The sequence below is a fragment of the Serinus canaria genome, assembly GCF_022539315.1.
Source record: "Serinus canaria isolate serCan28SL12 chromosome 7 unlocalized genomic scaffold, serCan2020 HiC_scaffold_29, whole genome shotgun sequence".
In the NCBI taxonomy this organism is placed as follows: Eukaryota; Metazoa; Chordata; class Aves; order Passeriformes; family Fringillidae; genus Serinus; species Serinus canaria.
The window spans coordinates 3,115,497-3,131,116 of NW_026108147.1; the positions used below are offsets into that span (position 1 = coordinate 3,115,497).

Below are 15,620 nucleotides of genomic sequence, written 5' to 3' on the forward strand. Positions count from 1 at the left end.
AACTGCCAGTCAGGAACTTGCAGACTGGATTTGCTGCCTTTTATGCTTTCCCTTTTAAACCTACATATCTTTTAAAATATTCATCCTTATGCTAAGGTGTTATAAGTTTTGTATAACACAAATCCCCCACTTCTGCCTCCCCGTGTGGGGAGGTATAAAAACCTGCTGTTACATTTCGATGGGAAGGTGCACAGAGAAGAGACTATCTCTCCTTGTGCTGGTGTTATAAACACTCAGGGAGAGAGGCTGTGCTTTACCCAGCCTCGAGCATCTCTGAGCGGCGCTGCTCCTTTGGTATGGTCCTTGGCACATCCCCACTCCTGCAAACATCCAGAGCCAGCCCTTCCCGACCAAAAGACATGGTTCAATCAGCTTCCTCCAATCCCACAGGGCTTTTTTTAATCTTTCCTCGATTTTTTTTTATCCTGTTTGTTTTTAAAATTTTAATATCTATTTCTCACCAACATGGGAGCAGCGCTTTGGACGCGGCAGGGCCAGCGCGGAGAGGGGGAAGCCACAGAGCGCGGAGGCGTCCCCCGAAGAGGAGGGGGGGTGACTTTGTGTGTGTGATGAGCAGCTCTGACCTCAGCCCCGAGAACGCCAGCACCAACCATCTGGATCCCATTTGCGACGCCGGCTCGCCCGGCCCCCCGGCATTCCCGAGCCAGCTGCCTCCTCCGGCCGCGCTCAGACCCACGGCAGCCGTCGCGCAGGGACCAGCGTCCCACCAGTGCCCTCGTCCCGCCGGTGTCCCGCCGGTGTCCCGCCGTTCCCTCATCCCAGCAGTGCCTGCACCCCACCGAGCACGGCCAGAGGGGACCGGGAAGGCTGAGCAGCCCCGCACGCCATGAAGCAAGGGTGAGAGGCACATCGCAGCGGAAAATCCTGGAGTAAGCAGCTCTTCTGGAGGTTCACTCAGGGGTGAGTGCTGCTTTCCGTGTGGGAGCCCTCGGCAGCTGCTAAGGCGCGGTTCTTCTTGGTGGAGTGGTAGTATTTGGGTTTTTTCAGCCATCTCCAGGTTTGCCTCGCTGTTAGAAAAGCGGAGCGATGCTGTCGGCTTGTTCAGCCCGTGAGCTCCTCTCGGAGCTGATGCGCTGCAGGTGTGTCGGACCACTCCTGTCCCCACCACTGCAGGGGAACTAAACCCATTCAAAAGCACAGACCAGTGTATTTCCCCTGCTGCCTCAGCGTGGTTTTTGGATTTGATGCCTCGGACTTGGTGCAGCAGCAGTGTGATGGGACGGGAGCAGGATGACACGGGAAGCAGTGGGGGCATGTGGTGGTTTGGGAAGATGGATCAGCACAAGGAGGTGGGGGCATCAATGGGACTTTGCAAGGAACTTGCTGAGGGGGTATCTCAGTGCCCCTGTCCTGCTCCCAGGACTGAGGGGGTGTAGGATAGCTGCCTCACCCCTCCTGCCTCAAGGTGAGGTAGGTTGAACCCAGCAGAGGTGCTCAGCTGTGCCATCTCAGGTCCTGCTGCCAGACATGTCCCCACTGCTCTGGGGTGGGCCAGCATGTGGCTCCAAGGATAATCCTCATCCTCTTGTGGTCATCCACAGAGAGGGAAATTAGCCAAACAGCAGATTTTCCCCTAAGGGAAAGGGCTCTCCAGCCATGCATGCAGCCACTGTCCCTCTCCTCAGCTCCCTCTGCTCTCCCTCCTGCCTTCCCCAGCCCTTTCCTCCCCCAGCCCCAGTTGCCCTCAGCCTCCTGGGACTTGCTGAGGGGGCGGCTATGACTAATCTGGAGACACCCTGCCACCATCCCGCTGGGCTCAGCAAAGCCCTCCCTTCCCAAGCAGAGCTGGGGCGAGAAATGCTTGTGGCCAAACTGGTTTCCTGACCAAGCAAAAGGGCCAAAACTGGCTGGAATGGGGGTAGCCAAAGCCCCCTCTGGTTCCAGTGAGTGCAATGGGAAACTCTCAGCTCGTTTCTGGTTGCTGTGATGATTCATGCGCGCCCTTGGGGGAGGAATCCTTCCTGCGTTTTTCAAAATTCTGGTTTTGCCCCATTTCTTGCTGGTTTAGGGAAAAAAGAATCAGTATTTGTGGTTGGGTAATTATATAGTGATATATATTATATTTGTTCTGGGGCACAAATGCCCAGTTTAGGAGGTTTGTAGAGAGATGCCTCCAGATTAAGGCTGTTCTAAGGAGCTAGAGAATTCCTCCAAGGTCGTGTAAGAATGCAGTGGTGGCAGAGGAGAGACTCAACTGCACTTCTCCCTGGCACCATCCCTTCAGTCAGAGCTCAGGGAAACAGGCTTTTCATCCCCAAACTTTCTCTGTCTTTGCAGAGAGGTTGACCATGACCAAGGCTGTGACAGCGTTTAAGACAGGGGTGCAGGGCTGTATGCTTGCTGCCACTACACCAAGGTTCATTCATTCCCTCTCCAGTTTCCAGCACCCTGCCCAGTCCCCTTTCTGGTTTTTCAAACATCTCTACGATTTTCCATTCAAACTCAGTAACTTCCAGTTCCCTGATTTCAGGGTGAGCTAAACCAGCCCTCGCTTTATTCCCACATGTCAAGGAGGGGGAAAAGAATTTTAAAAAAATAATGTTCCTCTTCTACTTTTGCTACGTGCCTGTCCAGGAACAGGAGGGAACATCTTATTCCTTCCATCAGTACAAGCTGTGGTAACTGCACAGCCTTGCCAGCCTTGGATTGTGTTCCCCACTGGATTTCCAGCAGAGGGGTGAGCCTGCCCTGTGCTGGGCGTGCACGGCGCCGGGTGGCACTGCGTGCCTGCTCCCCGCCGTGAATCACAGCCAGCCTTACCCCTCCACATGCCCATCACTTTTTCCACCTTTTTAAGTGATCTGTGTTCCACATTAAGGAGTCGATTTGTTTGGGTGGAGAGGCTCTGGGAGGCTCTGGTTACTATACATAAAGAGTCATTGATCTTTGAGGGAGTTTCCCCTTTTTTTTTTTTTTTTTTTAGCAAATACTCCCTTTCCTCTTATTAACGACTCTATTTTGGTCTCACTCTTTGGATGGAGAAAACAACTAGATTTTAAGCCAACAGCATGCTTAGAAGGACAGCAATGAATATGTGATTCATATTAAATTCTAGCACCCAGGGAACTTGCTTGAGTAGGAGATGGAAGCACTGTAACTCTATTGCTTTGTTGAACCCTGGTTTTCAAAAATCAGAGCTCCAGTGGCTTGCAAAAGCAGGGAGATTTTTTTTTTCCCACCCTTTCAGACTTCTTTTATTTTTCTTTTATTAATGTTCAGGTCTGCCTTTGTAGGAATAAACTTTTTCAGGGGCAGCCCTCAACCCCACAAGCCTCACCTTCCCAGTAGCACTTGGCAGCAACTTTTACACTTCAAAAGAGCTGAGACAAATCTTAATGTCTCCACCTGGAGCCATGAATAAATCCAGGATCTGTCCTGTTCAGCTCATCCTGAGTCTCTAGAACTAACTTTGTTTCTCCCAAAGTCTGTGGAACCAGGCAGAATAGTGTTCTGTGATGAAGGGGTGACCAGGCATGGGACACTTCTGTCCCTTGAAAAGGTGACCAAGCTTTTTTTTCTTTTGCATGGAAAAATTCATGGCATTCAGCCTCAAAATTGTGCTGGGAGTGGCTTTTGGCTAACGTTTTCCCCAGCTCAGGGATATTTGAGGGGGAATTCATCCAGGCAAGAGAGGAGCATGCCTCACCTCCAGAGGGCAATCTGCAGCTCCCTGGCTCCACATCAGGATTTTGGGAGCTGCTTCTCCCAGCTGCTCACTCCACAGCCATGACTGCAATCTTATCCCACTGCTGGGGATGCAAAAAAAATTTAGTTGCTCTGGGTGCCTGGTGTTCACTTCCAAGCCTCTGTCAGTGCTTACAACTGATGTTGATGCAGCAGAGAACAGCCAAGCCAAGGGAATTTGAGGCTGAGCAGTTTGCTTGGGAAACAGGGTGATGATGGACAAGGGAAAATCCCCACAAGGCAAACGCAGGTAAGGCAGAAGCCTCTTTGTTTTGGCTCTGACATCCCCATGAGAGCCTTCTGGAGGTGCCTAGAGGATGCTCACAGCATCCTGCACCAGCTGTGGGATGATGCTTTGCTCTCCCTGTCCCCCTTTCAGAAAAGCTGTTGGGAGCTAGCTGCAAATGCACCTCTTTTTCCTACAAGAAAAGCATGATCCACCCCACATGCACAAGGGAATTTAAGGGCTGCAATTGCTCCTCGGGTTTTTAATCAATATATTTTTGTGGATGCTGCATGGCTGGGCAGGAAAACTGGACCAGATATCCTGTGATCTGGGGCAGTGAGGCATCTCAAAAGTCCCTGGGTGTGCCAGCTGGGAAAGCTGTGCAAGGCCAAGCCCAAATCCAGGCCATTTGTCCCCAGAAAATGTGCCAGTCATGGCTCTGCCTACCATGCTTGTCATGCTCTGCTCCTTCCCAGAGGCTGCTCAGCTTTCCAGCAGGAATGTGTCACAGGAACTGGGAGATTATGGGAACAAAGGTCATAAATGCAATCACAAAATGGTTTGGGTTGGAAGGGATGTTAAAAACCATTTTGTTCCAGCCCCTTTCAACACTTCCAGGGATGGGGCAGCCACAGCTTCTCTGGGCACTCTGTGCCAGGGCCTTGCCACCCTCAGAGGGAAGAATTTCTTCCCATTATCCCATCTATTCTATTTTAACTACACACTAGTGAAAAAAAACCACCCCTACCCCTACACACACAAGCAAACAACAGCTTAGAAAGTGAATTTAAAACATCCACTCAAAGGAAAAAAAAAATATGTAAAATGTCAAATTTTATGCCGAGAGAAGTATGCAATATATGCAAAAAATAGCTGCTGGGGAAAATATTTAAGGAAATCACTTCATTGTGTCGGAGGTAGAAATGATTGCTTTTTGAGAGCAGTATTAGGAACAGATGTATTGCTTCTGATGAAATACTGTAATATTAAGAGGTCAGCACAGACTATATAAACTCTAGACAGACATAAAACTTTCAGATTATTGAAGGCTACAGGAGTTAATCTTTTAGCACATGAATCATGAAGAAATTGGCTCCCCAGGCTTTGGTGCTAACTTAATTCAGGAAAACTCTTTCCTTTCCTAAAGGAAAGGAGTCAGGTTTTTCAGCATATTTTTCCAGCTTGAAATGGGTATAGCAAAAGCTTCACCAGAGCTTTTACCCCACAGGCCTGCAAGGAACTTTTCATTTTAAAAATGAAATAAATCCACAATTAAATTGCCTTGTTGAAAATACATTATTGAGTACTCAACAATGCCAGAGAATAAAGTTAAAAAACAAATACTTACCATAACCAAGTATTAAAATTATTTTAGATCTCTGGTTTTATCATCCATCCCCTGTGAGCTGGTGCCACCTCCATCTTCTGTGACTGGTGGTAATTTGGGACACAAAGCAAGAACACATTGAGCAACGGAAATTATTTCTTGTGCCTCACTGAGGCAAGCCAAGCAATAAAAATCACATTTTTCATTGACTTAAACCCACTTTTCTCACTGAGCCAGAGACTTTACTCCGCCAAAAAAGAGCTGAGTAGAGTTTTGGGTGAACTCCCCCATCCAAGGAAAGAAAAAATAAATTACCCCCACCCACCCAAACCCCCCTATATTATAAAAAATTACCCCCCACCTTTACAAAAAAATTTGCTGTCCTTGCTGCATCTTCTTCTTCTACATAAAACCATCTTTTTGCCCACCCCTTTCTGCAAGCACTGAACTCTTCCTCATTAGCTAATGAGTGCCATGGAGAGGGGGCTATAAGAGAAAACACTGCTCAGGAACAGGTTTTCTTAGAGGCTCTTCTTTTCCTTAAGTTGTCAATCTCTAAGAGACATCCATCACCTCTTTGCTGCCTTTTTCCTTCTGATGACTAATCCTGGCTCCTATGACTTTGGGATGGTTTTGTGTGATGCTAAAACTCTTCTCCTGTAGATGGACATGTCCCCCTGCTTGCACAGATCTCTAAATACTGTGATGGAGGTCACAGAGAAAGCTGGAGATAGATCTGGAGGCCTCCTAAAAGATAAAATGGGGAATGAGGTGAAATGGGCTGCCCGGGGAGTGGTGGAGTCTCCATCCCTGGAGGTGTCCAAGGAACACCTGGATGTGGCACTCAGTGCTCTGGACTGGGTGACAAGGTGGGAATAGGTCCCCAGGTTGGACTTGGTCTTGGAAGTCTTTTTCCAACCTAAGAAATTCTGTGGAAAATCTCAGCTTCCCACTGCTATGGGAGTTCATGGATGATCCTGTGGGCAGGGGAGATTCCACAACCTCAGGGAGTTTCACTTTTCCCTTTGGCTACATCTCGTGGCTGTAAACAGGCTCTGAGCAGCTGCTTGACGTTAAGACCAAAAAAGCCCCCAAATGTTTGCTTCAGTCCTGCCACTTTTTAGCCAGCAAAACATCAATTTTCACTGGTTTATCTTGATGCTCTGCTCATCCCCAGCTGTTGTGTCTGAAGAGGGATTGGCTGCCAGCAGCTAATAAACAGGATGATAATATAACTTCCTGCATTTTGGGAAAGAAATATGAGCAGTTTTACAGCACACATTACTTTAGTGGGCTGTTTTACTTAGCATGCATTTTATTTCATGTTTTTCATTCAGTGCTAGCAGCCTTTTCATTCTGTGGCATCCCACCCTTAAGGGGAAGGGGGCTCCAAAGGTTTGTAGATGCTCATGGTTGGAAGAAAAGACAGAAGTGAGAGGGCCTGCAAAAGCTTACAAAGTTTTATTAACAAATTACACACTTGGCATGGAATTTGGTGTGTTAGTCAGTGATCTCCCTGATCTCAGTATAAGCACGTGGCAGTGACTTCTGGATAAAGGACAGAGTGAAAGGGAAGAGAGGGAGGGTGATGGATTAAAGAGGGAGAGACGGAGAGGCAGGGAGAAAGAGAGATCACCATTCCTGACTCCAGCACTGATCCAGCTGATGGGGTATGTAGGGGCACAGATGCACCTGGGCTTCATGGCTGTATCTTTAATAGCTGCTACATTTTCCCCTCCCTGGAGAAAAAATTTCTCACTTTCTATGCAAATTAGCTAACAAGTTTTTCCTAGACCTTTCTTGAAATGGGTCAAGAGGCTCCAGAGGTCTTCCTGCTTCTCAAAACCATCCCTGTGCTGTGCTTATCTCCCCTAGCCAGAATAAGGAAGTTTGTCCCATAAAATGCTGCCCTACCTCCATGTGGCCTCTTCTCCAGCCACATCCTGCTCTTTCCCAGGGTGGGTTACTGCCAACAATCCTGGGTTGTTATCACCAGCAATCCTTGGTTGGCTCCACACCTATGAGGATTTGAGACATGCACATCTTGAAGCAGAGAGCCATGGAATATCCTGAGCTGGAAGGAAGCCACAAGGATCATCAAAATCCACCTCCTGGCCCTGTGCAGGACACCCCAACAACCCCACACTATGCCTGAGAGCATTGTTCAGCACTTTAGGCTCTTTAGGCTTCTATACAATCCCAAAGGATGCTGCAAAATGAACCCACTCAAAAACTTGCAGCTCTTCCATAAATTTCATCCCAGAGGGAAGACTCTCCCATGGGGTTGGGTGGGTGGTTGTCATGAGCTTGGTCCTTTTTGCAGAAAGAAAGGTCTAGGACCTACAGACCCTTCTGTATTTGTGTGCTCAGGGGACAAACCCTCTCCATGCCTCCTTTGGCTGAAACTACTTTTTCTGGGAGCAAGATGTCCAGCAGGGACACAGCCCATCTGAGCAGGTTTGCTCCTGCTGGAGGCACTGGGAGGTTTGGCTTGCACTGGGACAGCCAAGGGGATGGATGGGTGCCAGCTCACAAAGGTGGTGGTTTAATCTCTTTAGGAATGACAATGATACCTCTGGGCTGCAGCAGCTTCCTCTATAAATTGAGAGGTTGCCAATAAAAGGGAAGACTTTGCCATGTCTTGATTAACATCGTGTGCTGGCTCTGGGGGCCTGTTCAATGTCTCTCAATTTATTATTATTATTATTATTATTATTATTATTATTATTATTATTATTATTATTATTATTATTATTATTATTATTAGTATTAGTAGTAGTAGTAGTAGTAGTAGTAGTAGTAGTAGTAGTAGTAGTAGTAGTAGTAATGTTAGGGGAAAAGGCAGAGGAGAGCTTTTCCCAGACTCATGCTATAGGCCATTCATAAATTCCACCTGGAGCACAGGAAAGACCAAATGCTGCAAAATCTCTTCTCCCAAGAAGGACCAGACCCCAGGCCAGCTTTGACACACAGGGAAAGAGAGGAAGTGTCAGGATCACATTGGATTTCGGGAAACCAGGTGGAAGTTGTCCCCTCCTTTCCACAGAACTGCCCTCTGATATCCCTGAGGAGTGTCTCTACAGCAGAAGTGGGATTAGCTCCTTATGTCCAGATTTTCCCTTATTCCCAACTCTTGGTTCTGTTTTCAGCCATGCCAGCAATAACCATCAGTGTAATTACCACAGTTTTCCTCAAAAATTAGAGTTACTCTCCCCCTTAGCCCTCTTAGGCTCTTGTTTTGGTTGAAACTGTCTGGATTGATGGAATTGGCAAGGATGGTAATAAAAAAGTTGAATCACTTTTTTTTTTTCTTTTATGATGACCTGGTTAACAGTTTGATGTATTGGAGTCACTTTTGGCTGATTTGAGTAATTGATCCCCTTTGGGGAATGAAAGGTATTAAATCACTGTGTTCCCTTTTGGGAGGATATTTTCCCAGTTAAGCAAGCCTTGCTGGTTTCTGGTCTGTAGGCTTGGAAATGAAGATTAAATAATAAATTGGTCATCTCTATGACAACAGAAACACAGCCTTCATGGTGGAGACGTTTTTTCAGAAGGCTTGCCAGGTGGATCACAGATAAGAAACTTGCTTAAATTATATTTTTGGCTCCAGCAGATAAAATATTATTCTTGGTGCCTTTCCAAAATATGATCAGCCCAGTGCAGGCTATTCTACAACCAGGGCTCTGAGCCTGGGGGAGTCCAAGGGCTTTTTGCTGTGCAGCCAGATCATGTGGCTCACTTGAGTCTAGAGTGCTTAAATTTCCATTTGTATATTTGGGACAGCTGGAAAAGGTGAGCTGAGGCAAGGGGTGATGTTCAGGGCAATTATTGTGGTGTTTGGAAGAAATAAAGTGAGAAAAGGCAACAGCAAGAGGAAGCATGTTGGCAAAGATGTATCAGCTGGTCATCCATGGGTGGGGAGGGCAGGTGGGAGGCCACTGTGTATTTTGGTAGAGAAACCTAAACATTTTCCTATATATTACATATTGCCTGGGACAGCACAGGTAGAAAAAAAATATAATTCCACAGAGGTGATTAAAGGTCAGTTAGGTGAATTTTCACTCTGTTAAGCAGCAAAGAATTTTTTTTCCTGCCAAAGTGCCACGAAAGCCTTGTAAACTCACGTGGTTTGGCTTTTCTACCTCGTGCCTCATCTGTGCCTGGCCAGCACTGCTGCTATTTCTCACTCTCCCTGTTTTCCTCCCCTTAGGTCTCACGTCAGGTGCTTTGAAACAAAAGAAAATAAAAGGAAAACTCCTAAAAGAGCAAAATGAGGAAACATCGACATTTGCCCCTCGTGGCAATGTTTTGCCTCCTGCTCTCAGGCTTTGGCTCGGTTGGTGCTCAGCAGCAAGCAGGTAAGCCTGGGCTGCTTCTCCTGACTTTGGCCCTGTACAAGCCCTCACTGGCACTGTTTGGTGTTTGATGTGCATGTCCATGGGATGTTGTGGATGGTGGTGTCCTGCTTCCCAGCTCCTGCCTTGCTGAGGGTCCTTGGGACACAGGCCTTGGCCAACACTCACGGTGCCTCCCCAAGCATGACACTGGCTGGTGCCATGGAGGATGCTCTGCAGGGCACCAGGGTGTGGGACCTGCACTCAGGGTGGTCCTGAGAGGGTCTTCTCCTGGGCAGAGCTGTTCTGCCCTCCCTGCATGTGTAGGAGAGCTTTTAGCAGTGAGAAGAGCACTGCCACTGACCTGCAGAAAGGCTGTTTAAAGAGGTGGTGCTGGTGCCTTTGGGACCAGGACCTGGTGTCACCAAGTGTGACAGCAGGAAAAATGCAGAAAACTCATGCCAGCACCCAGGCTGCTTAAACCAAGCTGTCCTTCCTTCCTTGAGCCACTACCACGGAGACAGCAAAAACCATTCAAGAGACACAGGCAGCTAGAAGCTGAATGAGCTGAATTAACAGGTGAAGCTGCCAGGTTTTCTGTCTGGCTCAGGGCTGGTGTCCAAACCCATGGGTGAAGCTGTCTGAGGGCAGGAGCACCTTGGCTCCCCCTCTCTGGGCAGGGCAGGTGGCATGCTGTCCCCCAGCACCTGTGGGGCTCTGGTGGCTGCGTGGTTGTTCTCCAGCGCTTCTCATTTTGCTGTGGGTGATAAGGGGAAGCTGAGCTTCACTTTCTTCATGCCAAGGAAGCTGTTGGTTGTTTTGGGTGAGGAGGAGTAGGAGAAGGAGGAGGAGGAGGCATGCTTGTGCTGACAGATAGAAAATCCTAAACCCCCATCTGTTTTTTTAAAGCTGTCAAAACCGTTGCCGTGGCTGATATAATATTTCTAGTGGATTCCTCCTGGAGCGTTGGGAAGGAACACTTCCAACTCGTTCGAGAGTTTCTGTATGATGTTGTAAAGGCTTTAGATGTGGGAGGAAATGATTTTCGCTTTGCCCTGGTCCAGTTCAGCGGAAACCCCCACACAGAGTTCCAGTTAAATACCTTCCCCTCCACCCAGGACGTCCTGTCCCATATTGCCAACATGACTTACGTGGGGGGAGGCGCCGAGCCTGGAAAAGGATTAGAGTACCTAATCGAGAAGCACCTCACTAAAGCTGCTGGAAGCAGAGCCAGTGAAGGCGTGCCCCAGGTTATTGTAGTGCTAACAGATGGACAGCCCCGGGATGATGTGGCTCTGCCCTCATCTCTCCTTAACTCGGCCCGTGTAAACCTGTTTGCGGTCGGCGTTCAGGAGCCAGTGGAAGGGGAGTTGCAGGAAGTAGCGAGCGGACCCCTCGATACGCACCGCTTCAACCTGGAGAACTTTACCACTCTCCACGGCATAGTTGGGGACTTAGTGGCGAGTGTCCGCTCCTCCATGACTCCAGAAAAGGCTGGAGCCAAAGGAATTGTTAAAGACATCACAGGTAATGGCTGGCTGGTGGTATCTGCTGGCGCTGCGCTGTTTGGCATTGCCACTCTGTAGGGGCAAGACTGAGATGGACGTTCAGAGGTTTAAAAATAAAGGTTTGAAGCGTGTGGCCCCGTGTTTGCAGCTGCTGAGGTGCTGTTTGCAGACTGAGCTAGGGCTGCCAGGAGTCAGGGCAGGAATCCTTGAATGGGCAGTGGCACCTTGTGGCCATCCTTTGGCACATATGGCACGGAAATTCAAGCTCAGGGAGCTCTGCAGAGTTAGCAAATTGCCATGTCCTGTTTACGCCCAAGGGGGGAAAACAGGGGGTGAATACAACAGACCTGATGGTGACCCTGACTACAGAAAATCCTCTGGAGACTTAAAAGGTCACTGCTGGTTGTGGGGACACCATGGTGGATGTCCCTTTAGAACAAGGTGGGGGGACAGGGAGATGGGCAGTGTGCCATTCCAGAAAGTCAGTCTCGGGCAGTGTGCCATTCCAGAAAGTCACATTCTTGGCTGAAGACAGCAAAAGAAGCTGGGTGGGGAATTTCTCTGCTGAAAGCCCACCCCTGAGCTGTCCCTTAACTTCTCTCCTCATGCACCTGGAGAAGGTGTGTGGTTGAAAAGTCTTCTCTACAAGCCCATGGCTTCCTCCTGCTGGAGCACTGGACCCTTCTCATAACTGAAAACCATGCTGGCTTCAGCGGACCTGCACTGACTGCAACACAGGACCAAATTTCCCTGAAAAAAACCCCAACCAGTCTTCCTCCGTCCCTTCTCTGTTTATGAAATTCCAGCATGGCAAGAGCCTTCTGAGCAGCTTTGTTGTTTTTCAAAACAGAAGTCCTGGGGATCAAACCTTTCTTTTTATTCCTGAGACTCCATCTGAAGGTCGAGAGCTTGTGGGGCGACGTAAGGCCACAGCAGTGTGATGAGGCAGTGTGACATTAATCCCCCTGTGTTGTCTTGCCTGATTAACCCTCACGCCAGTCCCACTGGGTGCTCTCCATCACTGCATGACACCGAGCAACACCAAGAGGCCGTGCTCATGTGTGTTTTTTGTCGTGCAAAGTGCTTGACAGGGCAAATATCCAGGTCACAAGAAAGCCACAGGGGAGTAGCTGCCCCACAAACACAACAAAAGGCTCACCAGTGCTAAGGAAATGACACCAATATTGGTGGAAAATGAATGTTACACCCAACCTGCTGACAGCCCTTCAGTGGCTGTTGGGCATCTTAGCTGTGAAGGATCCCAGTGAAATTCCCTGTTGAAATCAATTGGGAAATTGGTCTCTGGAAGCTGGCTGTCCTCCTCTGGGCCATGCCAGCATGTAACCCCATTGAATAGAAACATCTGGAATCACAGACATTCCCTTAAAAGCTTTAAAGCCAAATTCCTAGTTTGTGTATATCGTGCATTTCCAAGTTTGTTTCTGCTTAATGGTATTTTTTGCAAGAATTTCCTTCCCATCCTATAACACAAATGTAAGTTAATCCTACTGTTGTAGTGTTGTCCCTGTGTGACTTGCATGGGTGATATACAGAGTATTGTTAAACATGGGAAAAAATGTTACAGGTCCTAAACCTTGGACAATAACAGTGTGCAAAACATGGTACAAATATCTGCATAAGAGTTTAAGAAGTCATTTATTCAGCTGATTACTACATGTGGCGTGAAAATGTCTAAAATTGCCATTGATGCTATGTTAGAAATGAGCCCTAATATGAAATGAAAGTGTAAAAAAGCCCCAGTCCTGTAGTGGTTCTAGTAAAGAGAACCAAAGCTGTGGGTCTGTGGCAGTCCCTGGAGCTGACTCACGTAAGTACAACAGTCAGCCCCGAGTTTGCCCTGAAGTATTTGTTAAATCTGACCTGTCTGTCTCATCTGACCCTTCTTGCTTAGTTGTGTAACCAGCATGCTTTTTATTTGTTCTCCACACCGGCTTGTTCCATAAATGTGCACTGAAGTACAAGGTTTTTTTTTTACAGTGATGACAAATTATCCAACACATCTGTTTCATATCTAGTTTCTCTTCCGTGGGAGCAACCCATTGGTGCCTGGAATCTTGTTCCTCCAAAAAGACATCCAGGATTATCTAAAGCATCCCTGGGTAAAACCACTGTGAGGTTTCCCTTTCATTTTTACAATGAAGTGGAACATGTACATCCCAACTAAAAATGGCTCAGTAAAACCAAGCCCAAGCACCCCTAAATTTTGCCTCTATGGAAAAATAAATCCTGGAGCTCCTTGAAATTCTGAACCCTGGTGATTTCCTCTGAGCCAACACTGGCCATTGAGATGGTCCAGGGGAGCAGTGGGGACTTGGAGACCTTCTCCTTTGTCACTGGAATTGCTGCATTATTTGAATCTCCTGGTTTATGAAAACACGTACTAGAAAAACAACTAAATTGGCAATAAATAAATAATTTACTGGCAGTGCTGGTTAATAGCAAAGCTCTTGGGTTTATTCCTGGCCTTGCTAAACCACACACTAGCTTTGCTTCTGGTTTCACCTTTGGCATTCCAAAGCTGAGAGCTGACAGAGAGATTTCCAAATGTTGCTTGTCAGTCATTTGCAAATAGTCTGAAATTTGAGTTCTTAATGTGAGTGGAGAGTAACAACATGGAAACATCCAAGCATGCTTTGGGGGTTCCCCCTCCCTTTTTTGCATGCATACAGCTCTTGATGATGTCGATGGTAACATTAGTTGAGCAAAAGGAATAAGAGCAGACACCATTTTGGGTCTGCTTTGGTAAGTCTCAAAAATCCTGCCCTCAACCCCAGGTTCATGCCATGTGCAAGCTTTGTTTGGTGTGTGTATATTGTCAGCAAATGCTTGTGATCATCTGGGTATGGCCACAACAACTAGAGTTGGATAATTGTGTCATGACTGATTTCATCACACCCTTTTTTTAACCTGATTCTGCATTCCTTGATTGAATACCCAGAATCCATATGAAAAGTACAGACCAGACCCCTCTGGCAATAATCAACCCATCTTTGTGCAAAATGTTTAAAGTGACAATTTTTGCGTGGCCTGGGTTGAGAACTGTGTGGGTCAGCCTGCTAGAGACATAACTTCAGGTGGATGCTGGCAGCTGGTTGAGGAGTTACAGGCCAGGAAAAATAACTAAAACCTTTTCAATTTTTTCTAACAAATGTGTTTTAAATAATATTTATTCATGGTGGGAGAAGCCCATACATTCAGCTTCAGTGTTTAACCAGCAAAAGAGCAGAATCATGACAGAGAAGCTGAAACTTTCCCTGAATCCAGTAAATGTGTGCTTTTGTCCTCAAAAAATAGAAGGCAGCAATGATGAAAACCTCCTCACCCTCTGCCTTCACTGTGAATTGCCACCAAAGTCCACCTTTTTCTTTTGGCTCTTTCTAAATATCTGGACAGTACAGGCCACTGATGAAATGTACCTAGATTTCCATAAACTCTATTTTGCTGAGGTTTCTCCTTGCATATGGGGTCAATAATGCTGACCCCATGTTACTACAGCCTCTGGCTCGTGTTGTGTCCACTCAAGCCCTCCCTTGATGGGTTGTGGATGCTACTGGGAAGGGCCTGAGAGCTCATATTCAATCAGAATGCAGAACTAAGAGGCATAAGTCACCTCCTCAGTGATCACGTTGTTTTGTTTTCTCATTTTCGCGTTTCTCACTGGTTTTCCAAGAAACATGTCAGAACACTGTTACAACTGCATGTAATCACCCATTTTAATGCTTTCACCTTTTGCATTTCTTTTTTTTAAAGCTCAAGAGTCCGCTGACCTAATTTTCCTTATTGACGGATCAAACAACATCGGAGGTGTCAATTTTCCAGCCATACGCGATTTCCTTGTAAATTTGATTGAAACCCTCAGAGTTGGAGCTCAGCAGATACACATTGGGGTGGTGCAGTATAGTGATCAACCCAGAACCGAGTTCTCTTTGAACAGCTACTCCACAAAAGCGGATGTCCTGGATGCCGTGAAGGCACTCGGATTCCGCGGGGGCGAGGAAGCGAACACCGGTGCGGCACTGGAGTTCGTGGTGGAGAACCTCTTCACCCAGGCGGGAGGCAGCAGGATAGAGGAAGCAGTGCCTCAGATTTTAGTGCTGATAAGTGGTGGAGAGTCTAGTGATGATATCCGAGAGGGCTTGTTAGCGGTGAAGCAAGCTGGTATATTTTCGTTTAGCATTGGGGTCCTGAATGCTGACAGTGCAGAGCTGCAGCAGATTGCTACTGATGGAAGCTTCGCCTATACTGCCCTGGATATCCGTAACCTTGATGCTCTTCAAGAATTATTACTGCCCAACATTGTTGGAGTGGCCCAAAGACTCATTTTGTTAGCGGCCCCAACCATTGTGACTGAAGGTATGTATGCCTTTCTGGACCCTTGCATTTTGGTGAATCGATGAATGATTGAGCTTTTGCACGCTTTATGAGCATATTTAAAGCTTTAATTATTCTTAATTTTTTTTTTCAATTAATCTCTCTGATCTGGTTATGGAGAAGCA

At 47.2% G+C, this 15,620-nt stretch overlaps 1 protein-coding gene across 11 annotated transcripts in view; it reads left to right on the forward strand.

The window, feature by feature from the left end:
• The first annotated feature begins 629 nt into the window (after positions 1-629).
• The window catches only part of COL6A3 (collagen type VI alpha 3 chain), a 57,714-nt gene continuing 42,723 nt past the window's right edge, over positions 630-15,620 (forward strand). For 4 of the 11 annotated variants that reach the window (XM_018911828.3, XM_018911832.3, XM_009088196.4 and 1 more), the window contains exons 1-4: positions 630-921; positions 9,472-9,619; positions 10,505-11,122; positions 14,875-15,477. In XM_018911828.3, coding sequence (XP_018767373.3) covers positions 9,532-9,619; positions 10,505-11,122; positions 14,875-15,477 — 1,309 coding nt within the window. In that variant the 5' untranslated portion in view covers positions 630-921; positions 9,472-9,531. The remainder of the gene's footprint in view (positions 922-9,471; positions 9,620-10,504; positions 11,123-14,874; positions 15,478-15,620) is intronic. The other 7 variants (XM_018911834.3, XM_018911839.3, XM_018911838.3 and 4 more) reach the window with 5 other exon arrangements.